Source organism: Macaca mulatta, chromosome 19 (genome assembly GCF_049350105.2).
Source record: "Macaca mulatta isolate MMU2019108-1 chromosome 19, T2T-MMU8v2.0, whole genome shotgun sequence".
Taxonomy (NCBI): Eukaryota; Metazoa; Chordata; class Mammalia; order Primates; family Cercopithecidae; genus Macaca; species Macaca mulatta.
The window spans coordinates 3,173,487-3,200,601 of NC_133424.1; the positions used below are offsets into that span (position 1 = coordinate 3,173,487).

Genomic DNA, 27,115 nt, shown 5'->3' on the forward strand with positions numbered 1-27,115 from the left:
GGCTGCTGTAGGGGAGGTACCAGACTCTGAACCCCCGCTTCTCTCCCCATCAGGGTGACGCTGGGGGACCCCTGGCCTGCAGGGAGCCGTCTGGACGATGGGTGCTAACTGGGGTCACCAGCTGGGGCTATGGCTGCGGCCGGCCCCACTTCCCAGGTGTCTATACCCGGGTGGCAGCTGTGAGAGGCTGGATAGGACAGCACATCCAGGAGTGACCGCCACGTGATTGCCCAGGCCGGGACTCTAGGAGAAAGCAGCAGGAGCAGCAGGCCACCCAACACCCCACCTCACTGTACCCTACCCAAGGACGGGAGTGGGGGGGGGGCTGTGGGTCATGGGGATGCATTTTGGTAGCACCCTTTGTTCCAATAAACACAACTGCTCCACCCCGGCTCACTGGCTCAGCACCTCAGTGTCACAGCGCGGACCACCTGCCTGGCGCTCCAACAGGACCCGGGTGGAAGGAAGAGGAGTCAAAGCAAGCCTGGACAAGGGGAGGGCTGTCCCCCTTAGCCTTTGGGACAGGGGTGGTGGCAACAACACATTCCTCGTGACTCAGCAGCCCGGTGGCACTTAAGGGGAAAGATGGACTTCTCCCAACCCAGGAGAGGCTGAGACCCTCCGAACTGGGGTTCCAGGGACACGCGTCAACTCTTCCCAGAGATCCCTCAGGAGGGAAATAAAGAGGTTTCTCTCCGCCCTCCACCAATTTATTTGCCCATCCGCAGGAGGTGACAGCTCCGGTGGGGTCTGACCACCCCCACCTCCAAAGTCCAGACAAGAGTTCTCCGCCCAAAAAATATGAGGCTGACCTGGGCCCACTAGGGGAAGACCCCAAAGGCCTGAAGGAGGTGCCACTGGGCTGCCAGCACTTTGGGAAGGCACAGGGCCCCCCCACCCCCGAGATCCAAGCTGCACTGGCTGGCAGGGGGCAAGGCGGGGGGTGGCGAGGACACAGTCCCGTCTGTCCCAGCACCGGTGCCACCCCGCTAAGCCCCGGGCAGGCAGTACGCACATGCGGGCCCCGCCTCTCAGAGCACGTTTGTGGAAATGAACGGGGCGGGGCGGCCCACGGGCTTGCCAGTCACATGTTGGCTCGTTCCCGCTGCAGCCGCGAGTTGTAGGCGCGGGACACGGTGTTCCAGGCGTCCATGTAGCGGTCCATGCACATAGCGATGCACTTCTGCGGGACCGGAGGGGCGCACGGCTCAGCTCGGGACCTCGCGCCCCCGGGGACCTCCCTCACCCCGGATGCAGGCCGCCCGGGCTGCAGAGTGCACGCGTGCGGTAGCCACTCCGCCGCGCCGCCTCGTTAGTCTGCGCACGCGCAGACGCCTCCCCCCCGAATCCAGACCCTCGCGACCCTTGCCCCGAACCTCTGCGGGTCTCACCTGCTCGGAGTTGTCCAGAGAGCCCCCAGGTTTCCCGATACACTTCCGGAAACACTTGTCCGTCATCCTCTGTGGAGACACGCGAAGCTTTAGCCGCGACGTCCGCCCCCAGGGGTGGCCCTGTCGCCCCAGCGCCCGTCCCCGGCCGGCCCCGCACCTGCAGCAGCTCCTGCGCGTTGGCCACGGCGATCTGCACCTTCACCTGCTCCATTATGAGCCCTGGGTCCAGCTTTCCGCTGCTGGAGCCCCCGAAATCGGAGCCGAAGCCGCCCTCCATGGCTCCGCAAAGTCAACCGGACCGAGGCCGCGTGCGCCGACCCGTAGCTGCGCCGGAAGCGGGCCTCCCGGGGCACCACGGGAAACGGAGTCCACGTGGGCGGGGACGGAAGACTACAACTCCCACAAGACCGCGCGCGCCCGGGCCATTCCAGGTCGCGCGGGGGGCCCTCTGGTCACGCGCCGGCCTGGACCTGCCGTTACCTACAGAAGCCGTGGTTGCGACTCTGCGGGAAGGCGGCCGACTTCGCCCGGGGAGTGGGGGGGGCCACTGCGTGCGGCCGAAGCCGATCACTTTGTACACAGGATCGGTCTCCGGCTCGTCCCACCCAGAGGCCTGCCGCGCATGCGCACGAGGCAGCCGGCGCGTCTATATGACGTGTTGCTGCCGGGGCGGAGCCCGGTCTCATCACATGATGAATGATGAAGAGTCCACTGGTGCTACAGCGTCGGAGGCTCACTAGAAAAAACGGGCAGGGTCTCATGCATCACCTGGGGCCTGTGTATACTCGCCAGTCACCTTTTCCTTGAGGGTGGAGGGTTTTAGACATCCGCTTCATTGGGGACAGAGGCCCCGGCTCGAGCTTCCCCGCGCAGGAATAAACTCAAGAGACAGAACCTAAAATCAAAATGTTTATTGGAGTGTTGTACAAAAGTTTCCAGTCATAAAATGTATATTACAAATCATTGGAAAAAAAAAAAAAAAAGAACACCACATTTGGCATGCATCTTCTTAAAAACCGAATCTCGGAAATGAAAGTCCATGCCAGCCCCAAGGCTACAGCCCAGCTCCGTTTGCAGGTTGTGCTGTGACGCTCGCTGGACGCAGGGCTTGGAAGACGCTGCAGGCGGCGACGCCCCAGGACTGAGTCCCTTGGATCTTTAACAAGGAACTGCCCCGTGCAGGCCTCAGACCAACCCCAGCCAAAGCCGCTGGCATGAGGACAGGTGCATGATCGGATTCTGGGTCAGCCCGCAGGCCTCCTGGCTCCTGGGCTCAGCGGGGCAGGCTTCCGCGTTAACCTTGGGCTGTGCACCCCAGAACCCGCGTTGGTCCAGCAGCCGTGGGCCTCCCCCCAGGGCTGGGCGGCGTCTGATGCTTCGCAGGGAGGGCGCTAGGCTTGGAGTCACAGCATGGGCTTACACAGAGGGATGGTTTCGCATCGTTCTAAGCGGCACACAGCTAAGCGTATTTGGGGACAAATGCAAATTGTTTCCCAGGCCATAAATAACTTCTAAAACTTTGATTTTCTTAGTGTTTCCAAAGACTCAATTCTCAATGAACCTCCAATCACCCACAGGATGCACAGTCCACACCTCTCCCCACTCCCTTCAGCTAAGGGCACCTGCAGTCCTAGGACCACCCTCAGCCTCCACCCAAGGCAAATGTAGGGCGGGGGGTTCTGTGGACCTGGGGCGTGCTGTGTTCAGGACAGGGCTGGGCAGTGTCTGGACACCAGGACCTGCCGGTTTTGGGGGGGGGACTTTGTCCCTGAGCCCAGCCTGTGAAGCTGTCAGCAAATTGCAGACCAACTCCAGGATACAGCTTTGCTCCCCCAGGCCCAAAATACGTAGGATGTGGCTGAGACCACTGCATACTCTGCACAGGACAAGACCACCAAGACCCACCCCCGGAACACTCGCTGGCACGAAGCCTGGCCACTGGAGTCCAGGTGACTCCTGCCATGAAGGTGGGGAAGAGGAGTCTGTCGCCAGCACTCCCACTTCCAGCGGCTGGCAGAGGGTATCCCTGGGGTGGGCAAAGCTCCCCACCAGCCACCTGACTGGGAGCACAGCGTGGTAGCCTGTCGGGCCCCTCCAGGAGGAAATGCTTTGGTAAGACACGCCCCCCTTGATCCACATGGGACAGGGACTTCTTTTTTTTTTTTTTTTTTTTTTTTTGAGACGGAGTCTCGCTCTGTGGCCCAGGCTGGAGTGCAGTGGCCGGATCTCAGCTCACTGCAAGCTCCGCCTCCCGGGTTCACGCCATTCTCCTGCCTCAGCCTCCCGAGTAGCTGGGACTACAGGCGCCCGCCGCCTCGCCCGGCTAGTTTTTTGTATTTTTTAGTAGAGACGGGGTTTCACCGTGTTAGCCAGAATGGTCTCGATCTCCTGACCTCGTGATCCGCCCGTCTCGGCCTCCCAAAGTGCTGGGATTACAGGCGTGAGCCACCGCGCCCAGCCGGGACAGGGACTTCTGAGAGCAAGGACAGCGAGCGGGGGCTACATGGAGCAGCGGGTGTTTCTGCTTTGTCAGCCGCTGGCTACTTCCCGGCCTGGGGCTGGGGACCCCCATTCCTTCCTCCCACTGGCAAGTCCCCAGGGAGACGGGATGCACAGTGACAGGGGAGCAGTGCCGCCCCCAACCTGCCAAGGCCTGGAGACGGCGCGTGCCAACGGCTCAGTTTTGGTGGCTTTAAGACTCGAGCTGCACTTTCTGAAGGAGGCTTTGCTGTCAGAGTGACCCCCAGTCCCACACCACCCCGGGGAGGAGAGTCAGCCTGTCCTCAAGGCCCTGGCGTGAGCTCCTGACCTGCGTACTGACTAATGTAAAAAAATAAATATCCATTAAAAAAATAACTTCTGTGTATCTATGAGGGAGGGTGTAAACGGTGAGCTATTGCCAAAGGGGGTGCCAGGCGTTGGGAAGCTGGACTGAGGGGCTTGGGGGCGTCGTGATAGGAGTCAGGTGGCCTTGGCCTATCTGAGAAACATGGCTTCAGCGAGAGAATCACAGATGAAAGTTACAGTATGGATAGATAGATGCGTGTGTGTATCTAGGCACAGGGCAGAAGGAGCCGGAACCCGGGAGGGGCTCCACAGCGCTCTCCTCCAGGGAGTCCACATGGTGGCGTTCCCTGCAGACAGCTGTTCTGAAACTCACAGCCTCTGCCTCCGAGGCAACCAGCTGTGTCCCCTCCCTGCTTAATGTGACAGGTCTTAACAACGGGACTGTCCTCATTCTCCCTTCCCCGGGTCTTCCCCTCCCCTGCCCTGTTGGCCCTGCAGAGTCAGGAACTGACCTGAGGGAAAACTCCCCCAAATAAAGTCAACGGTCCGAGAAACCCGGCCAGTGGGCTGTCAGAACGGCAATCTGGAAGCCCAGGCAGCGGAGCGAAAACCCACCCTGGGGGCCATGCCACCCCCACGCTGCTCCACACCCACTGCGTGGCTGCCTGAGGAGCTCCAGCTGTCAGAAGCTGGGCAGCCAGAATGCAGGCTTGGCCCCCGGCCCCACCAGGTCGACGCCTGGATTCTGAATTTGGTTTTGTAGAAAGCCTTCAAAAAACCCACCACCACTGAATTCCTACGCGGTTTCCGCGCTCTGTCCGCATCGGGGCCGTCTCCTGTCCCCGCTCTAGCCTCGCCGGCCCTCCTCCCTCCAAGCCCGAGCATCTTCTAAACCTCGGGGTCCTGGCCCTGGGCTTCCAATTTGACCAAATGGTGAGATGGGGAGTGGGGTGGGACTGAAAAGTCTCCGGGGCAGCGGTGAAGTGGCAGCGAAGTGAGGCTGGAGGATACCCACCCACACGTTCTGGCAGTTTGCTTAGAAATTCTCTAGAAATGTATCAAGAACTAAAGAAAGCCAATGATATAAAAATAGTTTTCAGTGGCTCTGGGTAAAGAAAGGTGTGTGGATGAGGAGTGTGGGTTCACATCACATAGCAGCCTCTCGAGGTGGTCCTCGGGTCCCCCTGCAGGAAGGAAGGAAGGAAGGACGGCCATGATCAGGGCCAGCCTGGAGGCGGCCAGCAGGTAGACGGCTGCCCCCACCTCCCCACCAGGGAGGGGCTGAGCGACAGCAGTGTCTACTTCTAGAGCCTTCCATTCCACTTCCACTTCCCCATGAGCCCGCCTGTGAGCGACACGTTCTGTTTTGGGTTCCAAAACAAATCACAGGAATCTTGCGATACGTGCATTTACCGCAGTGTGGCTTCGGCACTCATCTTCTCCCCAAAAGCCAATATTGAAGGGACCTGTGTCTTTGACTGAGGAAGCCTGGTTGACCAGAGAGCATCTGGGAGCTGTTCAACACCCACCTCTCAGGGGACCCCCTGGCCAGCTACCCTGAGGTCTGTGATGTCGTAAATCCACATGACGGGCGCGACCCAGGAGGCAAGAACAGGTCTGTGCCGTGCCCGTAACAGCCAAGGCTGGCTTCACCCTGAACCACGGCAGCCAGATGGAGCTCCCGCCGGGGATGCGGCAAGCACACGTGTGTGTGCGTGCAGGAGCTCACTCTGCCCCAGATGCTGCCCCCCAGCCGCAAGTGGGCACCGGGGTCCTACCTGTTGGTGGAAAAGATCCTCCTCACCGAACTCGGCTTCCTCCTCCTCTTCCTCCCCATTCTCATTCTCTCGCACCACTGAGGACTGCTTCACAGTCCTCATGGCCACTTCCTGTGTGGGACAGGACACGGCAGCGCGTCCAGGGATCAGGCCCAGAGCTGCCGTGGCCGCCCCGAGAGTCCCCAGGCCCCGCTCAGGACTCTAGCCGAGCACCCCCCAAGCTGGGCACCTACCTCGCCATCCGCGTTAACCAGGACGGTGCGGAAGCTCTCGCCCGTGCCCCAGCTGCTCTGGCCCTTCCACACTAGCGTCGAGGGGGGGCTGTGGGCCACTCCAGCACCAGCGGCCCACACCTGGGGACCCAGGAACAATGGCCCCGTCAGGGTCCCCTCTGGTTCCAGGGATGTGGGTCAGCCACTGGCTCCTACCGCACAGCCCCCTTCAAGGCCCTCAATGCCCTGGGCATTCAGTCCTTCCAGCCTGACGCAGGCTCATCCAGGGTGATGGCCCCCAGGATACAGAAGAGACCAGGCTTCTCTTGGCAAGCAAGGCTGAGCTGGGATCTGACGCCCACCAGGCTCCACGGCCCATGCCCTTGACTGTTACACTTCACGGGGACGCCTGCCAGCCCCAACGGCCTGGACTCAGACCCAGGGCACATAGCTCAGACTCCAGGGAGGCCCAGTGGGGTGACACCGGCACATGGAGGTTCTATGACTGCGGCAGCTACTCTTAGACAGTGCCTGGTGCCACCACCATCCCTACCCCCTACCAAGTCCTGCTCCTCCAGCCCCCTGGCCCCACCTCACATCCCATCTGTGGCCACCCTCGCCCTCCTGCCCCACCACCTACCGTGACCATCTGGCCAGCGCGCAGGACGTACTTGGGCGTGAACTTGTAGGCGATCTCCTCCCCCTCCAAGATCTGCCTCTTAATTCTCCAGTTCCCCAGAGACTGATCCTGGAAGGCACGGCGCACACCTGACCCTCAGCCACCAGGACTGGGACACCGCCCCGATCGCCCTGGCTGGTGGCCCCGTCACCCTGACCCTGGTCACCCCCACCAGCTGGGTCACCCCGTTACCCCTGTGCCCCGGTCATTCCGGTCACCTTGTCCCCTGCCTCGCATTGGCCGGTGGCCCCATCACCCTGACCCTGGTCACCCCCATCAGCTGGGTCAACCCATTACCCCATCCCAGTCATTCCGGTCACCTTGTCAGAGTTGTTCTTGAGCTGCACGAACTTGCCCTCCAGGTCGATCTCCTCGATGCTGACACTGCCCGAGGCCGAGGCCTGCTGGGCCAGGTGGAAGCCGCCACCACCACCCGTGCCCGTGCCCAGGACGCTGGGGCCGCTGCCCAAGGGCTCCTCCACCTCCAGCCTCTTCCGCTTACTGCGGCCCAGGCGCCCAGTGGCCGACGTGCTGCCGCCGCTGCTGCTCGAGGTGGCTCGTGAGACGGTGACGCGCGAGGATGGGCTGGGGGACAGCTTCAGCCTGTGGGGAAAGAAAGGAGGGCCGGACTGGTGGTGGCAGCCCCGGACAGCCCAGGGCACGCAGAGTGGCGGCCGCGGTCCAGCCCCACCTCCACCCCTGCCCAGCACTCCCAGCAGCCCCGTCTCGCCTCTCCTCCTACCCCGCCCCTCCTCGCTCCGCGCCCCCAAGCCCCCAGGCCTGCCGCACCTCTCCTCTTCGCCCTCCAGGAGCTTCCGGTAGGCGTTGATCTCCATGTCCAGGGCCAGCTTCACGTCCAGCAGCTCCTGGTATTCGGCCAGCTGCTGCTGCATCACGTCCCGCATCTCCGTCATCTCTTGCTCCTTGGCGTCCAGCATCTTCCGGAACTTGTCCCGCTCCCCGGCCATGGCCTCCTCCAGCTCCCGGATGCGATCTTCAGCGGCGCTGGCCTGCGGAGGGGGCGGGCGGCGAAGGTCAGGGCAGCCCCTGAGTCACAAGGCCCGGGTGATCCTGGGACTGCGGGAGAGGGGTCCTCACCGCAGACTGGGGCAGAGACCAGGGCTGGGCATGGGGCGCACGGGACGGGAGGGAAGGGGCATCTCTGGGCGCCCCGAGGGCTCCATCCACTGCCAAGAGGCCAGAGCCCCGCGCCCCGCACATCCGGGACAGGGCGCAGAGGTCGGGCCAGGGGGCCGGCGGGCGGTGGCGCTGTGCGCGTCACCTGCTTCTGGAGGCCGGAGAGCTGGTAGCTGAGGGACTCCAGGCGCATGCGGGCCTCCTTCAGCTCCTCGCGAGCCGCACTGGCCGCCTTGTCGTTCTGGTCAGAGCTCAGCTTGGCGCTGTCCAGCTGTGGGGAGATGGGCAGGTGAGCGCGGGCGCGGGGTGGGGGTCCCACCGGCCACCCCTGCCCACCCGCCCGCCGGCCACACCTTGGCCTGGTAGGTCTGCTCCAGCTCCAGCTTGTAGAGCCGCACTTGCTCGTCGTGCTGGCTCCGCAGCTCCTCCAGCGCCTGTGCCATCTTGAAGTCATACTCCTGCTGCCGGCTGCTGTCCACCTCCACCAGGCGCCGCTCGTGCCGCCGCCGCGTCTCCCGCACCTCCTGCGGACCGAGGCCTCATGACCCTCCGGTCCCGCCTGGGCCCCAAGCACCAGGCCTAAGGGAGGGCTCCAAAATGTGCCAAGAGGAACCTCCAGGCAGTTCCTGGTTCCTTGTGCACAAGTTACAAACCGATACACGTGCAGGTGAGAGGCGGCCCAGGGGCCATCCACGCGCTAGAACGGACTCAGCCACAAAAAGGAGTGAGGCTCTGACACCGCCAGGCATGAATGCACCTTGAGGACGTCACACTCAGCGAGAGAAGCCAGACAGAAAACGCCACCGTGTGTGATCCCATTTCCATGAAATGTCCAGGACAGGCCCATCCACGGAGACAGGGAGGGGATGGGTGGGTACCGGGGCTGGGAGTGACTGCTGATGGCGGGGGGGGGGTGTTCTTTTTGGGTGATGGAATGTTCTAGAATTAGAGGTGGTGGTTACAAAACCCTGTGGAGATCCTGCCAATGCTGAACTGTACACTTTAAAAAGGTGGACTTAAAATAGCCGGGTGTTGTGGCGGGCGCCTGTAGTCCCAGCTACTCGGGAGGCTGAGACAAGAGAATCGTTTGAACTTGGGAGGTTGCAGTGAGCCAAGATCGCATCACTGCACTCCAACCTGGGCAACAGAGGGAGACCGTGTCTCTCAAAAAAAAAAAAAAAAAAATTAATCTCTCATAAAAGCCATTATTGAAGAAAGCGGGCCAGGCGTGGTGGCTCACACCTGTAATCCCAGCACTTTTGGGAGTTCGAGGTAGGCGGATCACCTGAGGTCAGGAGTTTCAGACCAACCTGACCAACACGGAGAAACCCCATCTCTACTAAAAATACAAAACAGCCAGGTGTGGTGGTAGCGGGCGCCTGTAATCCCAGCTACTCTAGAGGCTGAGGGAAGAGAATTACTTGAACCCTGGAGGTGGAGGTTGCAGTGAGCTGAGATCACGCCACTGCACTTCAGCCTGGGCGACAAAGCAAGACTCCATCTCAAAACAAACAAAAATCAAAACAAAGAAAGTGAATTACTGATGTTCGCACCTCAGGGCCCAAATTACAGGGGGGCAGCAGACCCGGCCCTGACAGTGATGGGATGCCCGGGCCACAAGGCAGGGGAACCACAGGGCAGCTGTCTCGACACAGGGCGGGGTCACACCAGGGCAGAGGCACCAACTGGAGCTCACATGGCTCTCAGGAAGGAAACGGCCCCTTCCTCCTCTTCCCAACTCCCCCTACTCCACGACAGAAACCATGTCACTTATCACCACGGGACTGGTTTATAAAAACAGCAGAGGCTGGGCGCGGTGGCTCACGCCTGTAATCCCAGCACTCTGGGAGGCTGAGGTGGGCAGATCACGAGGTCAGGAGTTCAAGACCAGCCTGGCCAACATGGTGAAACCCCATCTCTATTAAAAATACAAAAAATATACCAGGCTCAGTGGCTCATGCCTGTAATCCCAGCACTTTGGGAGGCCGACGCAGGCGGATCACAAGGTCAGGAGTTTAAGACCAGCTGACAAACATGGTGAAACCCTGTCTCTACTAAAAATACAAAAATTAGCTGGGTGTGGTGATGCGCACCTATAATCCCAGCTACTCAGGAGGCTGAGGCAGGAGAATCGCTTGAACCCCGGAGGCAGAGGTTGCAGTGAGCTGAGATGGTGCCACCATACTCTAGCCTGGGTGACAGAGCAAGACTCAAAACAAAAAAAGAAAAAAAATTAGCTGGGTGTGGTGGCGCTCACCTACAATCCCAGCTACTCTATAATCCCAGCTACTCGGGAGGCTAAGCCCAGCGTGGGCAAAAGCAAGACTCCATCTCAAAACAAACAAACAAAAAAATAGCAGAAACGCTTCTGAAGGAAGTTGGCTACCTTTGCAGTCAGCGAGGTGGATGGCCCAGCCAAGCAGAGCTCTGCGAGCTGCGCACCCACCCCCACAGCCACCCTCCCGCCTCCACGGCTGCCCTCTCCAGGACTCCGCACCCTGTGGGCTGCACGGGCCTGCGTCAGGCTCCCTACCGCAGCTCCCTGTGAGGGCTCCGCGGGGGTCTCTTCCCAGCCCCTGCACAGCCTTCGTGGGTCTCTTCCCAGGTGCCCTGTGGGCTCTACCTGGGGCATGTTCCTGCGCCCCCGCACAGAAGCCCTCATGAGTCTCTTCACGGGCTCTCTCACAGGCTCCTCCATAGACCCCCTCACAACTGCCCTGGCGGCCTTCCCTCTGGCTCCTGTGGGGGCCCTCGCACGCTCTGGGCCTGGCCGGAGCGGGGCACGGCTCCTGAGCAGCCTGGACATCCCTCCACCAGCAGTCAGCAGCTCTCCCTGGGCAGTGAGTGTGGGCCCGGCCAGCCCCGGCATTCCACCCTGCACTGTGACATCACAATTGGTTGTAAGGAACACAGGCCGACAACGCCTTCTCTCCCCACTCCCCTCTCTGAGCCCCTGGAGGCAGAGGCCCCAGGAAGGAGGCTGGGTGGGGAGCGCAGGCCCCACCCTCACTTTGGACAAGGAGGCCCTGTGGGAGGCTGGACAGTGGCCCCCAGAAGATGCACCTGATGCCTGCCTCATGGTCTAGTGGTTAGGATCCCAGGCGGCGGGGGCTCTGCTCTCAGGGGTCTAGTGGTTAGGATCCCAGGCGGCGGGGGCTCTGCTCTCAGGGGTCTAGTGGTTAGGGTCCCAGGCGGCGGGGGCTCTGCTCTCAGGGGTCTAGTGGTTAGGGTCCCAGGCGGCGGGGGGCTCTGCTCTCAGGGGTCTAGTGGTTAGGATCCCAGGCGGCGGGGGTTCTGCTCTCAGGGGTCTAGTGGTTAGGATCCCAGGCAGCGGGGGCTCTGCTCTCAGGGTGGGAACACCAAGCTTTTAGAAAGGCAAGAAATCACAGGAGACCTTCCTTGACACTGAAGAGATGTGCTTCGGCCGGGCGCAGTGACTCACGCCGGGAATCCCAGCACTTTGGGAGGCCGAGGCGGATGAATCACCTGAGGCCAGAAGTTCGAGACCAGCCTGGCCAACCTGGTGAAACCCCGTCTCTACTAAAAATACAAAAATTACCTGGGCATGGTGGTGGACGCCTGTAATCCAGCTACTTGGGAGGCTGAGGCAGGAGAATTGCTTGAACCTGGGAGGTGGAGGTTGCAGTGAGCCGAGATCGTGCCACCACATTCCAGCATGGGCGACAGAGCAAAACTCCATCTCAAAAAAAAAAAAAAAAAAGGCCAGGCGCGGTGGCTCAAGCCTGTAATCCCAGCAATTTGGGAGGCCGAGACGGGTGGATCACGAGGTCAGGAGATCGAGACCATCCTGGCTAACACAGTGAAACCCCGTCTCTACTAAAAAATACAAAAAAACTAGCCGGGCGAGGTGGCGGGCGCCTGTAGTCCCAGCTACTCGGGAGGCTGAGGCAGGAGAATGGCCTGAACCCAGGAGGCGGAGCTTGCAGTGAGCTGAGATCCGGCCACTGCACTCCAGCAAGGGGGACAGAGTGAGACTCCGTCTCAAAAAAAAAAAAAAAAAAAAAGATGTGCCCACGTCCCCATCCCCAGCAGCTGTGAATGGACCTTATTTGGAAATGGGGTCTTTGCAGATGCCATTACATCACTATGGATGATCCAGGCAGGCCCAAGTCCAATGACAAGTGTCCTTGCAGGATACAGAGTATGGACACAGAGGGGAGGCAGCATGGGAAGACAGAGGCAGGCACTGGGGAGATGCAGTCGAAGCCAAGGGCGCCCTGAGAGGCAGGAAGGAGCCTCCCTGGAGCCGTGAGGGTGGACTTTGCGCTTCTGCTGTGCCAGGCTGGAGGCCAGGCTGCTCACTCACCTCCTCGAACACACTCTTCCGGAAGTCCAGCTCCTCCTGCAGGCTCTGGCAGCGGTTCTCCAGGTCCACACGCATCAGCGTCTCCTTCTCCAGCTGCTTTTTGGCCACTGCATGACCGTCCTCGGCCTGGGAGACACAGGACAGCGAGCCGTGTGACAACGTGTCTGCTGCAAACGCCCTGCTGGGGTGTCCCATGGCCCCTGGCACCTACCTTGGCCAGCTGGGCCCGCAGCTCGGCCACGTCACTCTCCAGGCCGCGCTTGTCGCTGAGGGCAGCTGCCAGCTCCACCTCGCTCCGGTGGAACAGGGACTCCAGGTCCTTCACACGGCCCTGGGCCACTGTGAGCTCTCCCTCCCTCTTCTTGGCGCTGAAAGTCAAGAGGGCAAGTGAGCGGGGAGGGGCAAGGTCTATGGGGCCGCAGGGAGCACCTCAGGGGGCATCAGGCAAGCCCAAGGACAAGGTCACCGGGGCTTCTGAGCCCCAGACCTTCCCGTCCCACAGACGACGCAGCCCCACGCACCCAGGCAAAGGCACACGTGCCCTCATCGTCTGCCCTGCACTGTCAGGAGTCCAGCAAGTGACAGCCACCAGTGCTTGGGACCACCCTGGAGGTGTGGGCTTTTCCAGCCTCTCCTGCCCATTCTGGACCCAGGAGGACCACTTGGGAAGAAATTAATGCATCCTCTATTAATGTTACAAAGGAAGACCCTGGCCTTTGAAGAGTCGGCCTTGTTTGTAAACTTGAGCTGTCTGAAGCAGGCTTACCTGGTCTTCCACTAAACCAAATTAGCTCCAACATTAGATATTTAAGATAGCAAATACTCAGGTTTTTTAAACACACAAATACTACCAGTGTGGATTTTAGGCTTTTTTTTTTTTTTTTTTTTTAAGAGACAGGGGTTCACTTGTTTGCACAGGCTGGTCTCGAACTCCTGGCCTCAAGGAATCCTCCTGTCTCAGCCTCCCAAAGTGCTGGGATTACAGGTGTGAGCCACCCCTCCCCGCAGGGAACTAACTATATCTCCCAAGCAATAGTGAGGACACCCACGGTTTCTCAGCGTCAGAACTGCTGACATTTGGGGCGGTCCTGGGCACTGCAGGGTGCTGAGCCCTGTCCCTGGCCTCCACCCACTTCAGACCAGAAGCCTCTCGCTGCCCAGTTTTGACAACCACAAATGTCCCCAGGAATCACCCAGTGTCCCCTGGGGACAGAATCACCCCAGGATGGGGACAACTGGGTGTATCTGGAATAACACAGCAAAGGCTGCTGGCTGGACATGAAAAGCACATCCACATCCAGGTGGCTGGAGCCCGTGGCCAGAGGCCAGAAGTGACAGGGACCTCTCCCACCCAGCAGAATGCTGTGTTCCCAACTCTGCCTAGAGCCTTTCTTTTTTTTTTTTTGAGTTGGAGTTTCACTCTTGTTGCCCAGGCTGGAGCGCAATGGTGTGATCTCAGCTCACTGCAACCTCCGCCCCCCAGGTTCAAACGATTATCCTGCCTCAGCCTCCCAAGTAGCTGGGATTACAGGCATGAGCGACCAGGCTCGGTTAATTTTATATTTTTAGTAGAGATGGGGTTTCTCCATGTTGGCCAGGCTGGTCTCGAACTCCTGACCTCAGGTGATCTACCCGCCTCGGCCTCCCAAAGTGCTGGGATTACAGGCGTGAGCCACCGTGCCCGGCCCCCCAGTGCCCTTCAAAAGACCACCTAGGCATTTGCCCAAGAACTGAAAGTGACCACCTGTCTAACTGTATCCTCATCAACAACTGTATTTATCTATATTATCTATGTGCATATATATCAATCTACAGATAGCTGTATCTTTCTCTCTTTTATTTTTTTGAGACAGAGTTTCACTCTTGTTGCCCAGGCTGGAGCGCAATGGCACAATCTTGGCACACCCCAACCTCCGCCTCCTGGGTTCAAGCAATTCTCCTGCCTCAGCCTCCCAAGTAGCTGGGATTATAGGCATGCACCAGCACGCCCAGCTAATTTTGTATTTTTAGTAGAGACGGGGTTTCTCCATGTTGGCCAGGTTGGTCTTGAACTCCCGACCTCAGGTGATCCACCTGCCTCGGCCTCCCAAAGTGCTGGGATTACAGGCGTGAGCCACCGCGCCCGGCCTTACAAATAGCTATATCTATCTACTGCTGTATCTATCACTGTCTATCTATCTATCCATCTACCCATCATCCATCCATCCATCCATCCATCCATCCATCCATCCATCCATCCATCCATCATCCACCCATCTCTCTCTCTCCCACTAGCTGCCAAGCTCTCACTCTCTGTGGGACTCTTCCTTCCTTCCTTGTGTGACCCAGGAAGGGAGGGCTGCCCTCCCAGCTCACAGTGCCCTCCCTGCCCAGGATCTGTAATAAATCCTCAAACTTGTTTCCTATCGCTGTGCTGAATTTGCACCTTCTGTCAGAAGAACCAGGAGCTGCCCCAAGCTGGGATCCCAGTGCCAGAGCGATGGTCAGGCAGGCAAATGCCGGACATGGGTCAGACGAGAGCTACAGGGCAGCCCGTGTGTAAACAGCCTCTCCTGTGAGGGGTCCCTGGTCGGGGGTCAGACAACCAGGTCTAAGGCCACCTGCCAGGTAAAAGCATCTGTGCCAGGTGCACTGAACCCCAGGTCTGGCTCCTGTTGTGTCCCGCCAGGGGCAGGGCTGCCAGCTGCTCTGGCGCTGGACCTGGTGAAGCCAGGGCTCTCCACACTGGAGATGTGGCATCTGCTTGCGTTTGAGAGGTATGAAGGCCAGACTTCGGCCACAAAGCTGACGCGCCCCCATCGGCAGCCCTCAGGGACAGTCAGCTCTACTTCCCCGCATGGAGCAGATCTCCAGCAGGGCCTGGGATGCAGATCCCGTATCTCTAAGCACATGCCACCCAGGCCAGGCCCTTCTGCTCAGAGGGTGGCGAGCCCCGCGGCCCTGCAGGGGATTTTTGCAGGGGTCTGGGGGGAGCTGGAGTCTGTTGGGCAAATCCTGACCGAGTGCCCGCTGTGTGGAAGGCACCACTCTCACACCAGAGGTGCGTCTAGAACCCTTGCCTTACACTGCGGGATGTCCTTGCAGGGGGAGGCACCAGCGACACAGGCTGCCCACCAGATGGGAGGCTGCCTGCGGGCAGGGCTGAAGCGGGGCTGGGAGACAACCCTGGGGGCAGAGACCTGAAGGAGCAGTGCTGGAGGAGCCAGGGCCACCGCTGCTGAAACAGCCTTCCAGGCAGGCGAACAGCAGCCCAAAGGCCCAGGGGTGAGGTGGAAGAGGCAGGCTGCAGACCAGCTCAGAGGACTGGAGCAGAGATCAGGGTATCTGGGAATCTCCTCAATAACTCGGTCTAAACCACAGGGTTCCGCAGGACTGCAGGGCACGCCCAGAAGGCAGGGTGCTGGCTACCAGGGCTCAGACCCGGTTCCTAAGAGCACCAGGCGCTGAGTTAGAATCTTCAGCTGTGTACCCGGGGTTTCGTGGCAGGCTCTGGCTTGTCAGGTCCTGCACGCTGCTCCTTGTGTTTCACTCATTGTGGGGTTTTGGAGATAAATTTGTTACGATAAGAAAAACACTAGGCTTGGCCCAGTGGCTCATACCTATAGCCAGTGCTTTGGGAGGCCGAGGTGGGAGGATCTAGCCCGGGAGTTCAAGACCAGCTTGAGCAACATAGCGAGACCTCATCTCTACAAATAATTAAAAAATTAGGCCAGGTACAGTGGTTCACACCTGTAATCCCAGCACTTTAGAAGGCTGAGGCGGGTGTATCACTTAAGTCCAGGAGTTTGAGACCAGCCTGGCCAACATGGTAAAAAAAAAAGTAGCCGGGCATGGTGCTGCGAGCCTCCAGCTACTCAGGAGGCTGAGGCAGGAGAATCATTTGAATTTGGGAGCTGGAGGTTGCACTGAGCTGAGATCGCACCACTGCACTCCAGCCTGGGTGACAGAGCAAGCCTATGTCTCAAAAATAAATAAATAATAAAAAATAAAAAAATTAGCTGGGTGCAGTGGTGCCTTCCTGTGGTCCCAGGTACCCGGGGCGGGGCTGAGGCAGGAGGATCACCTGAGCCTGGGGGTTCGAGGCTGCAGTGAGCTGTGATTGTGCCACTGAACTCCAGCCTAGGCAACAGAGACCATGTCTCAATGAAAAGGAAAAGATGGGCCTCACTGCAGACGCCACGCACTGCTCCGGAGATTGTGAACTGGGAATTCCTCAACACCTAGGGCGGGCACTGTGTAGCATTTTCTTTTTTTAATGTTTTAATTTGAGGTGAAATTCACATCCTGTAAATTTCAACTTCTTTTTTTTTTTTTTTTTTGTTTTCTTTTTTTTGTTTTTTGAGACGGAGTCTCGCTCTGTCGCCCAGGCTGGAGTGCAGTGGCGCGATCTCGGCTCACTGCAAGCTCCGCCTCCTGGGTTTACGCCATTCTCCTGCCTCAGCCTCCTGAGTAGCTGGGACTACAGGCGCCCGCCACCGCGCCCGGCTAATTTTTTGTATTTTTAGTAGAGACGGGGTTTCACCATGGTCTCGATCTCCTGACCTTGTGATCCGCCCGCCTCGGCCTCCCAAAGTGCTGGGATTACAGGCGTGAGCCACCGCGCCCGGCCAAATTTCAACTTCTTAAAGTGAACAGTTGAGAGGTGCCTGGTACAGGGCCAGCAGCAGCTCTGTCCCGTCTGCACGGTGCAGTTCTGACATTTCAGAGCTCCGTGCACCCCTGTCCAAGCTCTAATCATGCCAGAGCCTGCATGGCCCCACTAATGAACCTGCTTATTAAGCACGGTGGGTGCTGAAGGCAGACAGCTCAGAGCCGCTGCCCGAGCAGGTCCCGGGGTGCACCTGTGCTGTGTGGGATGTGCTGAGAGTGGGCAGCCTGTCCTCATTCGTGCCTGGCCCCAGGGTCCCCAGCTCCTGGCCACCATCAGGCGCAAATGGTCCCTCCTGGAGCCCCAGGCCCCGGGCAGGCGGGCAGTGGTCCCTGGGCCAACCTGGAGGGTCTCCTGTTGGCGAAGGGAAGCCAGCTCTCCATGGGAGCAGCACCAGCCCAGGCGGAGGGAGGGCGTCGGATGGAGAAGTCCCGCCCACCCGCCCCCGTCCACCCCGTGGTGCCGGGATCAGGGTGACGTCGTGCCCAGCCATGACCACTCACCTCTTGTTGACCTCGTCCAACTCTGCCCTCAGCTTCCCAATCTCTATCTGCAGCCGGGCGCGCTCTCGAGCTGTCTCATCCAGGACTCTCCGGGCGTCGGCCAGCTCTGACTCGTACAGCGCCTTGATGCCACTCACCTGGGGAGACCCAGGACAGGGTGAAGTGAGGAGGGACCCTTCCCCTTGGACTGCAGCAGCCTGGGGGCCCGGTCACTGGCCCCGCTCAGATTCCCGGGGACTGGCACGCAGAGCGAGAGGATGGCAGCCTGGGGACAGCCTGGACCAGCACAGCAGCTGGAGGGAGCCTGTCCCCTTCCCCGGAGGACTGGCCACACCCAGACACGCAGCCCCTTGGCTGCTCTCATAGCGACATGAGGCCTGGCCATTAGGTGCATTTTTCACACTCTTGGTTTCAGAACCAGAAAATTGGTGGGACATTTAATCAAGGATCTCTCCCGCTGGGCACGTGGACACTGAGCTGATCACTCTCGGACAACTGGTGATGACAGCAACCCGGGGCCCTCCCAGACCCCGCTGGGCCCCTGAGACCCTCCACTTCTGCAAGCCAGGGCCCCCTCCCAGGCCTGCTAGGCCCGAGAGCCCCCTGCCCCCACTAGCCTCTGCAACCTGGGGTCCCCTTCCAGACCCCTCTGGGCCCCTGAGACTGCCCCCAGGCCTCTGCAACCCGGGGCTCCCTCCCAGACCCTGCTGGGCCCAAGACCCGCCCCCCAACCAGTCTCTGCAACCTGGAGACCCCCTCTCAGACCCCGCTGGGCCCAAGATCCCCCACTTCTGCCAACTGGGGGCCAGCCCGTGCCCCTCTATGCCCCCACCTTGCATGCAGGCACATGGCCCAGGCTCAGGCTGGGCTGCTCCCTGGGATGGAGGGAGGAGCATCTGGCCTCCCCCTGCCGTGTCCCCCCCGACAGGCCAGCTGCCAATGTGGTGGCTCAGAGGCTCCCAGACAGAAGCTCCCACCGCTCAATCACAGGGATCTGCAGTCAGAGCCCCCAGCACTCCCCACCAGCTCCCCCTCCATCAGCTCCCCCCCGCCACCAGCTCCCCCCGCACCAGCTCCCACCCACCAGCTCCCCCTCAACCAGCGGCCCCCCCACCAGCGGCCCCCACCTTCCACCCCTCAATCACAGGGATCTGCAGTCCCCAGCTCCCCCCACACCGGCTCCCCCCCACCAACTCCCCCCGCACCAGCTCCCCCTCCACCAGCTCCCCCCCCACCAGCTTCCCCTCAACCAGAGGGCCCCCCCACCAGCGGCCCCCACCTTCCACCCCTCAATCACAGGGATCTGCAGTCCCCAGCTCCCCCCACACCAGCTCCCCACCCCACCAGCCACCCCCACATTTCCCCATGGAGACCCGGCCCAGCCAGCAAGGACGCGGCGAGGGGCTGGGGGGGTCACCAGGGCGGGCAGAAGTGACTTGAACACCCTCTGGGCCTCCCGGCTAAAGAAAGCCCCCAAACCCGCCCCTCCCGAGGGCCGCCGGGCGAACTCGAGGCACACGCGGTGCCCGGGAAGGCGACCTCTTCGCTTGCTACTAATCCTGCTGCAACCACAGCCGCCACCTGCCTGGCCTCTGCACGCGCCAGCTGGGGGCACGGCTCAGGCTTCTCGTGGCCTTCCTGCCTCCCCTCCTCCCACAGGACCATGCACTCAATGAGTTTAAACATATGTGGAAGCAAACCGCAGTGAGATGCCACTTCACACCTGCCAGGGCGTCCGTCAAGAAGACAGACGGTCGCAGGTGCGGGCAGTACACAGAGAAATCGGAACCTCACAGACAGCAGCAGGAACCTGAGCTGAGGCAGCCCTACAGAAAACAGCACAGGGGCTCCCCCAAGAGTCACAGAGCCACCCCGTGACCCGGTAACTCCACTCCTGGGTGTGGACCCAGAAGAAATGAAATTCACTTCCATGCATGTTTGAAAACTACACATGGTGCTGGGCGCGGTGGCTCACGCCTGTAATTCCAGCACTTTGGGAGGCCGAGGTGGGCAGATCACGAGGTCAGGAGATCGAGACCATCCTGGCTAACACGGTGAAACCCTGTGTCTACCAAAAACACACAAAAAAATTAGCCAGGTGTGGTGGCAGGCGCCTGTAGTCCCAGCTACTCAGGAGGCTGAGGCAGGAGAATGGCATGAACCCGGGAGGCGGACGTTGCAGTGAGCCAAGATCATGCCACTGCGCTGCAGCCTGGGCGACACAGAGACTCTGTCTCAAAAAAACATATACATATGGCCGGGCGCTGTGGCCCAGGGGCCTGTCATCCCAGCACTTCAGGAGGCCGAGGCAGGCAGATCTCCTGAGGTCAGGAGTTCGAGACTGGCCTGACCAACATGGAGAAACCCCGTCTCTACTAAAAATACAAAATTAGCCGGGTGTGGTGGCGGGTGCCTGTAATCCCAGCTACTCCGGAGGCTGAGGCAGGGGAATAGTTTGAACCTGGGAGGCGGAGGTTGCAGTGAGCCAGGATCGCGCCAGTGCACGCCAGCCTGGGCAACACAGTGAAACTCCATCTCAAAAAATATATATATATGTATATATATATATATTCCATTAAAACATTCCTCATCCCATCACCCCAGCGTGACCATGAGAAAAACAACACACAAACCCCCATTGAGGAACATCCTACTGCACACCTGCCCAGCCCCCTCAGGACCAACCAGAACCTCTAACCAGGAATGTGGAGGAAACTATCAGCTCGGAGGAGCCTGGGAGAAAGGGACATGGTCACTAAATGTCACGTGAGATAGTGGATGGGGTCTTGGGGCAGGAAAGGATAGCAGGGAAAACTGAGGAAGTATGAATACATAATGGATCTGCCCGCCTTAGCTTCCCAAAGTGCTGGGATTACAGGAGTTAGCCACCGCACCTGGCATACGATGATGGGAGGCTGAGGCCAGCAGATCACCTGAGGTCAGGAATTCAAAAAAAGTAACTTTTTTTTTTTTTTTAAGACAGAGTCTTGCTCTGTCTCCCAGGCTGGAGTGCAGTGGGGTGATCTCAGCTCACTGCAACCTCCGCCTCCTGGGTTCAAGCGATTCTCCTGTCACCCGAGTAGCTGGGACTACAGGTGCCCACCACCATGCCCGGCTAATTTTTGTATTTTTAGTAGAGATGGGGTTTCACCATGCTGGCCAGGATGGTTTCAATCTCCCGACCTCATGATCGCCTGCCTCAGCCTCCCAAAGTGCTGTGATTACAGGCGTGAGCCACCACGCCCAGACGGTTTCTACATTTTTAAATGGCTAGGGGTGGCCAGGAGAGGTGGCTCAGATCACCTGAGGTCAGGAGTTCGAGACCAGCCTGACCAGCATGGTGAAACTCCATCTCTGCTAAAAATACAAAAATTAGCCAGACGTAGCAGTGCAAACCTGTGATCCCAGCTACTGGGGAGGCTGAGGCACGAGAATCGCTTTAATCCGGGAGGCGGAGGTTGCAGTAAGCCGAGATTGTGCCACTGAACTCTAGCCTGGACAACAGAGCGAGACTCTGTCTCAAAAACAAAAACAATAAAGGGGAAAAAGATGAAGATACTTTGTGACACAGGCCGATTCTATGCACTTCACAGTTCCATGCGTATAAATAAAGTTTTATTGACACACAGCTCCACCTACTTATTCACCTATGGTCTAAGGCAGCTTTCACCCTATGGCAGAGCTGAGCGGTTTAGATGGAGAGTGTCTGGCCTTTTTTAGAAAAAGTCTACCGACCATGCCTGGGTGCCATGCTGTGATGATGAGGAAAGTTCTCGTCTAGAGGCCGGGGCACCTCACAAAGAACCTCTGAGCCTGCGGAACAGGTGTGCCGGGGCAGGACAGCCTGCCTGTGCTTCTGAGGCGCTGCAAAGGGCTGGGGACAGGCTGGGCCTTTTGTTCCATGTGTCACGGCATCTAGCAAGTGCTGGGCTTGAGGGATGCCACCAAGTGTGTCCACACACGTGGGCCTGGCAGGGCTCAGACGGCCTGAGATGGCCTTTGCCTGGACCCGTCGGACACAGAGCGGCACAACTCAGCTGGAGGAGTCCACGGTGGGACAAAACGGCCCGGCTACAGCTCTGTGCAGATAATGCAAACACCAGCTTGGGGTCTCTTCCAAAGCGGACTCCACCCTCCACGCTCACCTCCGAGACCCCCTCTGGCAGCCCTAAGCAGCCAGGGGACACCAGGGGCAGGGAAAGGCAGAAGCCACCGAAGCCAGGTCTCCTCCCTCGGGAACGTTAAGGCCTGGCAGGGAAGTACCTGGAGTACCTACCTCTCCTGCACCTGGACCCAGGCCACGGCGCTGCCTCCCTGCACCCGTCCCCACCCCCAACACCCAGTGATCCTCCTTCAACAAATACCCATCTGGCCAGCACCCACCCCACCCTTCCCCAAGCCCCCCAACAAAGCTTGTATATGGTGATTCATCCACACCGCCAAAAGACACCCCCCAGCATCACACGGGAATGTGGAACCCATGCTTGGCCTGGTTTTGTACGAGTGTGCAAGGGTGAGCTCGTGCGGGCAGGAAAGAAGTGAGCAAGTTAGCCGGGCATGGTGGTGCAGGCCTGTAATCCCAGCTACTCGGGAGGCTGAGGCAAGAGAAGTGCTTGAACCCAGAAGGTAGAGGTTCCAGTGAGCCAAGATCACACCACTGCACTCCAGCCTGGGTGACAGAGAAAGACTCCGTCTAGAAAAAAAAAAAAAAAAAACAACGGCCAGGCGCGGTGGCTCATGCCTGTAATCCCAGCACTTTGGAAGGCTGAGGTGGGCAGATCACAAGGTCAAGAGATACAGACCATCCTGGCCAACACGGTGAAACCTTGTCTCTACTGAAAATATGAAACTTAGCCAGGTGTGGTGGCGCACGCCTGTAATCCCAGCTACTTAGGAGGCTGAGGCAGGAGAACTGCTTGAACCCAGGAGGCGGAGGTTGCAGTGAGCTGAGATCACGCTGCTGCACTCCAGCCTGGGCGACAGAGTGAGATTCCATCTCAGAAAAGTGAGAAACGTGTGTGTGAGGACCTTGGGGGACGCCACGCACCAGGATGCTGTGAGTCGTGTTATGAGCCTGAAAAAATCTGAACTGAGTCCCTCATGCCTGGGCATGGCTCCTCGGCCTGGCCACTCTCGTGGGGGTTGCGTTATCCTCATGGAGGCTGGGTCATCCTCATGGGGTTAGGGTTAGAGTTAGGTAATTCGCTTTTCAGGGGGCTGAGGAGCACCCCAGCCTCCACCCACTCTATGCCAATCATGTCTCTCTCCCAATGTGACAACCAAAGGCAGGCCCAGCCTTGGCCAAGAGTCCCCCTGGGGGCAGAACCTGGCCAGGTGAGAGAGGCCCTGCTGTCCAGGTGACCTGCATGCTCTGAGGCCCGACACCCCAGGTCCCTCCTCGCCGGAACTCCCTCCCCTGCCCCCCATCCTGCCAGCCTGAGCCAGAGGCTGCTTTCTGAACCCCACCTGGCCCACCTGTGTCTAGAAAGACCCCAGCTATTCCGGGTCACTCCCTCCACGTGACACCTCCCTACTAGCGGCCCCTACCCCAGCAGGTTTCCAGCTCTGCTCCCCACTAGCCAGGTTCCTGGCCCACCAGTCCCAGGCGGAACTCCCAGCTGTCCCCTGCCACATGCCCTGCAGACACGGCTGGGTGACAGGGCTCACGGGGGGGGCCAGTGTGTCATCTGCTGAATGGCTGCCTTCACCCGAGTCAGACCCGCATTTCACCCTGCCTGAGTGAACTGAGTTGTAAAGGACGCTGCTGGGGCCCCGAGAGGTGGCGGGGCCAGGCTCCCTCTAGAGCACGGGGCGGTCCAACAGGGCGTCCAGTGGGGCTGGGGCTGGTACCTCCCCAACACTCATGAGGCCCTGCACCCTCAAAGCTCCCTGCAGCTGTCCCTCCCATTGGCAGGGGGACAACAGAGGCCCGAAGACAAGAAGCCAGCTCTAATCCCGCACACCACGGGTCCAGCAGGCGGCCTCGACGTTGGGACAATTCTGTCCCCGCTGGACAGATGGCAAGATGGAGGCTCCAAGAGACGCCAGGGCCTGCCCAAAGCCACACTAATTGAAAAGCAGGGGACTGGCCGGGCACGGCGGCTCACACCTGTAATCCCAGTACTTTGGGAGGTCGAGGCAGGTGGACCACCTGAGGCCAGGAGTTTGAGATCAGCCTGGCCAACATGGCCAAACCCTGTCTCTACTAAAAGTACAAAAATGAGCCAGGCGTGGTGGCGCACACCTGTAATCCCAGCTACTCAGGAGGCGGGGACAGGAGAATTGCTTGAACCCGGGAGGCAGAGGTGCAGGGAGCTAAGATCACACCACTGCACTCCAGCCTGGACGACAGAGCGAGACTCCAACTCAAAAAAAAAAAAAGGAAAAAAAAAAACAGCAGGGGACCCCACCAAGCACTGATCTTCCTTCTACCTCCCTGAAGGCACCAGCTACATTCTTTCAGGTTCCCTGTCCCCAGGGCACTGTGACAGCAGAACCCACAGGGAGCCACTAAACAAAAGCTAACCTGCTGTGGCCCCACACACAAGAGCTGAGTATTATAATTATGCCCATTCCAAAGGCGAGGGCACTGAGACTCAGAGAGGGTAAGGGACTAGCCCAAGGTCACACAGAGGGTAAGTGGCTCCCAGAAACGACCTGACCCCCTCAACAAGCAGCTTTTCTCCCAGAAGCCCACCAGGTCCTCTGATCTCCAGATGGGCGAGTGGGGGCTGGGAGCTGCAAATCCCGACTTCAGCACCTGGCTCTCCCAACAGGATGCTGGGACCTGGGGACCCCAGGACCCCCAACCCATGGCAGGAATCAAGTGGGTGCTCCTGCCTGCCCACCGTTCTGGAGTCCTGTCCTTGAATTGGGCATGGCCAGCGGGAGGGACAAACAGCCTCCCCAGGGTTAGGTTGGGGAGCAGGACAGATGGCACCCAGACCCCAAGACACCCCGACCTCACGCCCCCTTGACGGGCAGACTTTCCAGCCCTTTCTCCTTCAGTCCGCACTGAAGCCTCGGGGTCCATTCAGAACCTCAACACTTTCCTCTGGACCCAAGACCCCAGCTCTCCCGCTTCCTTCATATTCCCTTGGGGACAGAACCTGCCAGGCCACCAATGACCCCAGGGCACAGATAAGGGCCTGCGAAATTTCCCATGGGACTCCAAGGTATCAGAACCTCTCCCTTGGCCCCCTATCCCCCACCCCCCGCCCGGGTGAGAGATGAGGGGCCTAATTCCCACCCCAGTCACCAATCTCTCCTGGATTCATCAGGGAACTCACTAAAGCTCCAGGGAGAACTGAGACCACGTGACTCACCCCAGAGACTCCAGGAAGACCCCCCCACACACCCCATCATGGGCCTCCTCAGAGGGCCTGGGCCCCCCAGTCTCTTCAGAGCCCAGAGACCACCCCCATTCCCCCCCAGATGCCCCAACACCCAGCTTCATCCCCAGAGACTCCCACTCACACCCCCTCAGTTGGCGGGGGTCCACCAAGTCTCCTTGGAATCCTCTGAGGGATGAGGCACATGGTGGGCTGCAGCCCAATACTCAGGGAGCCCCCAAATCCCCAGGACCTCTCTTTGGTGGGGAGCCCTAGTCTGCAACCCTCATGGCCCCAGAACACACCTCTCACAGAAGGGTCCCCGGAGCTAGCTGGAGGCGCCTCTGCAGCCTTCACTCAGGACACCGAAGATCTCCTGGGACCCCCTCCATAGGTGGGGCATTCCTGGTCTGCACTTCTCCCTCAATGCCCTGGAAACTCCTGGGGGCCCCTGAGAGAATGGGCCATTCCCATCTGCACCCCTCCCATGGGGTCCCCCAAGATCTAGGAAACTGCGGTGAGCAGGCTCTGCCCAGGCGGCACCCCTCACTCAGGGTCTCCTCCTGGAGATCCCCGAGGCCGGGTCGTCCCCACTCCTGCTCAGGGTCCTCCGTGATCGTGTACCCCGCGGTGGGCTGGGCCTGGCCGAGCTGCACCCCTCACTTAAGGACCCCTCGAAACCCCCTGGAGACCCCCAAGCAGGGACCTGTCCCGGTCTGCACCCCTCCCCAGGGTCCCCGCGATGGCGCACCCCGCGGTGGGCAGGGCCTGCACCCTTCATTCAGGAGCCCCCCAAACCCCCTGGAGACCCCGAGCCGGGAGTAGTTCAGAGTCCCCGCGATCGCGCGCCCCGCGGTGGGCGGGGCCTGGCCGAGTAGCACCCTTCGCTCAGGAGGCACTCTCCGAAACGCGTCGGAGATCCCCGAGGCCGGACTGTCCCCGTCCGCATCCCAGCTCAGGGTTCCCCGCGATTGGGAGCCCCGCGGTGGGCTGGGCCTAGCCGAGCAGCACCCCTCACTCAGGAGCCCCCAAACCTCCTGGAGACCCCTGAGCCAGAGCCTGTCCCCGTCTGCACCCCCGCCCAGGGTCCCCGCGATCACGCACCCCGCGGTGGGCGGGGCCTGGACGAACTGGACCGCTCACTCTGGGGCCCCTCGAAACCCCCCGGACACCCCCGAGAGCCGGGCCCGTTCCTGTCTGCACCCAGGGTCCCAGCGATCGCACACCCCGAGGTGGGAGGGGCCTGGCCGAGCTGCACCCCTCACTCAGGGGCCCCCCGAAAACCCGCGGAAACCTCCGAAGCCGGGGCCCGTCCCCGTCTGCACCCCCGCCCCGGGTCCCCGAGATCGCGCGCCCCGCGGTGGGCGGGGCCTGCCGGCTGCACCCCCGCCCGACCCCTAAGCCCCGGCGCCCACCTCGCGCGTGGTCACCTCCTCCTTCTCTGAGATCTTGAGCAGGAGCCGGTCGTTCTCCAGCTCCAGCGCGCGGACGCGGTCGATGTAGTGAGCCAGGCGGTCGTTGAGCTCGCGCAGCTCCTCCTTCTCCTGCAGCCGCGACAGGCGCGTGGGCGACAGCGGCGTGGCTGGTCCGCCCGCGCGGCCGGGCAGCGGCGTGGCCATGGTGGCGGCGGCTCGCGGCCTGCGCTGCTCGCGACGGCGGCCCGGGCTCGGCGGGCTCATTCAATCCGCGCCGCCGGCTGCAAGATGGCGCCGCGCCGCGCCGCGCCCGCCGCCCGCCGCCGCGGGGCAGCCTGGGACTGGTAGTCCGGCCACCAGGCGCGCGCGGGGCACGCCGGAAGTTGAAGTCTCTGTCCAGCTCCCGCTTCGCAGAGGCGCTGACTCCAGAGACAGACCGCCTGGCTGCAAACTCCCAGCTCCGCCACGAGGAAACAGCATTGTTTCTTTTTAGTGCCTGTTTCCACACTTAGAGAACCTCAAAACGTGCTCAAAGAACCAGACACAAAAGGCCCTATAGGGCCGGGCGTGGTGGCTCACGCCTGTAATCCCAGCACTTTGGGAGGCCAAGGCCGGTGGATCACTTGAGGTCAGGAGTTCGAGAACAGCCTGGGCCACATAGGGAGGCCCCACCATCTCTACTATGGAGGCGCATGCCTGTAATCCTAGCTACTGGGGAGGCTGAGGCAGGAGAATCGCTTGAACTTGGGAGGTGGAGGTTGCAGTGAGCCAAGATCGTGGCACTGCACTCCAGCCTGGGCAACAATGGGAAACTGTCTCAAAATAAAAATAAAAAAGCAAAAAAAAAAGCCATATAGTGTACAATACTACTGATATAAAATGTCCAGAAGGCTATCAAGGAGCATGA

The 27,115-nt window shown here is 60.1% G+C and overlaps 3 protein-coding genes across 17 annotated transcripts in view; 1 reads left to right on the forward strand and 2 right to left on the reverse strand.

Annotated features, from left to right (window-relative positions):
• The window catches only part of TMPRSS9 (transmembrane serine protease 9), a 64,900-nt gene extending 64,507 nt beyond the window's left edge, over positions 1-393 (forward strand). For all 13 annotated transcript variants that reach the window (XM_028839869.2, XM_015122425.3, XM_077978936.1 and 10 more), the window contains one exon: positions 54-393. In XM_028839869.2, coding sequence (XP_028695702.2) covers positions 54-215 — 162 coding nt within the window. In that variant the 3' untranslated portion in view covers positions 216-393. The remainder of the gene's footprint in view (positions 1-53) is intronic.
• Positions 394-459: 66 nt separating this feature from the next.
• On the reverse strand, positions 460-1,853 carry TIMM13 (translocase of inner mitochondrial membrane 13). The gene is made up of 3 exons (NM_001261039.1): positions 1,549-1,853; positions 1,392-1,460; positions 460-1,183 (listed from the first exon to the last, which is right to left on the reverse strand). The coding sequence occupies exons 1-3, from the start codon at positions 1,666-1,668 to the stop codon at positions 1,085-1,087; spliced, it is 288 nt and encodes a 95-aa protein (NP_001247968.1). The 5' UTR covers positions 1,669-1,853; the 3' UTR covers positions 460-1,084.
• Positions 1,854-5,252: 3,399 nt separating this feature from the next.
• LMNB2 (lamin B2) lies at positions 5,253-26,586 on the reverse strand. Of its 3 annotated transcripts, none has more exons than XR_013409451.1 (12): positions 26,209-26,586; positions 17,463-17,599; positions 12,523-12,679; positions 12,312-12,437; positions 8,338-8,508; positions 8,130-8,255; positions 7,637-7,857; positions 7,168-7,450; positions 6,710-6,916; positions 6,190-6,347; positions 5,957-6,067; positions 5,253-5,362 (listed from the first exon to the last, which is right to left on the reverse strand). XR_013409451.1 is itself a non-coding variant. In XM_015122430.3 (12 exons), exons 1-12 carry the CDS (start codon positions 26,470-26,472, stop codon positions 5,321-5,323), a joined length of 1,866 nt encoding a protein of 621 aa, XP_014977916.1. In that variant the 5' UTR covers positions 26,473-26,586; the 3' UTR covers positions 5,253-5,320. The 3 variants fall into 3 exon arrangements, 1 of the variants encoding a protein (XP_014977916.1); XR_013409450.1 differs by having other exon boundaries at positions 6,190-6,414; XM_015122430.3 differs by having other exon boundaries at positions 6,190-6,309; positions 6,809-6,916.
• Positions 26,587-27,115: the final 529 nt, after the last annotated feature.

What these genes read in the sequence shown, in the direction of transcription:
- TIMM13 (NM_001261039.1), bottom strand. Translation starts at nt 1,668, where the DNA reads ATGGAGGGCGGCTTCGGCTCCGATTTCGGGGGCTCCAGCAGCGGAAAG. An exon ending in ACGCGCAGGAGCTGCTGCAG is followed by an intron (nt 1,461 to 1,548) that starts GTGCGGGGCCGG and finishes GTGTCTCCACAG; the next exon opens with AGGATGACGGACAAGTGTTT. An exon ending in CTCTGGACAACTCCGAGCAG is followed by an intron (nt 1,184 to 1,391) that starts GTGAGACCCGCA and finishes CCGGTCCCGCAG; the next exon opens with AAGTGCATCGCTATGTGCAT.
- LMNB2 (XM_015122430.3), bottom strand. Translation starts at nt 26,472, where the DNA reads ATGAGCCCGCCGAGCCCGGGCCGCCGTCGCGAGCAGCGCAGGCCGCGA. An exon ending in CTGGAGGGCGAAGAGGAGAG is followed by an intron (nt 7,451 to 7,636) that starts GTGCGGCAGGCC and finishes CTTTCCCCACAG; the next exon opens with GCTGAAGCTGTCCCCCAGCC. An exon ending in GCGCTGGCCAGATGGTCACG is followed by an intron (nt 6,310 to 6,808) that starts GTAGGTGGTGGG and finishes CTGGGTCCCCAG; the next exon opens with GTGTGGGCCGCTGGTGCTGG.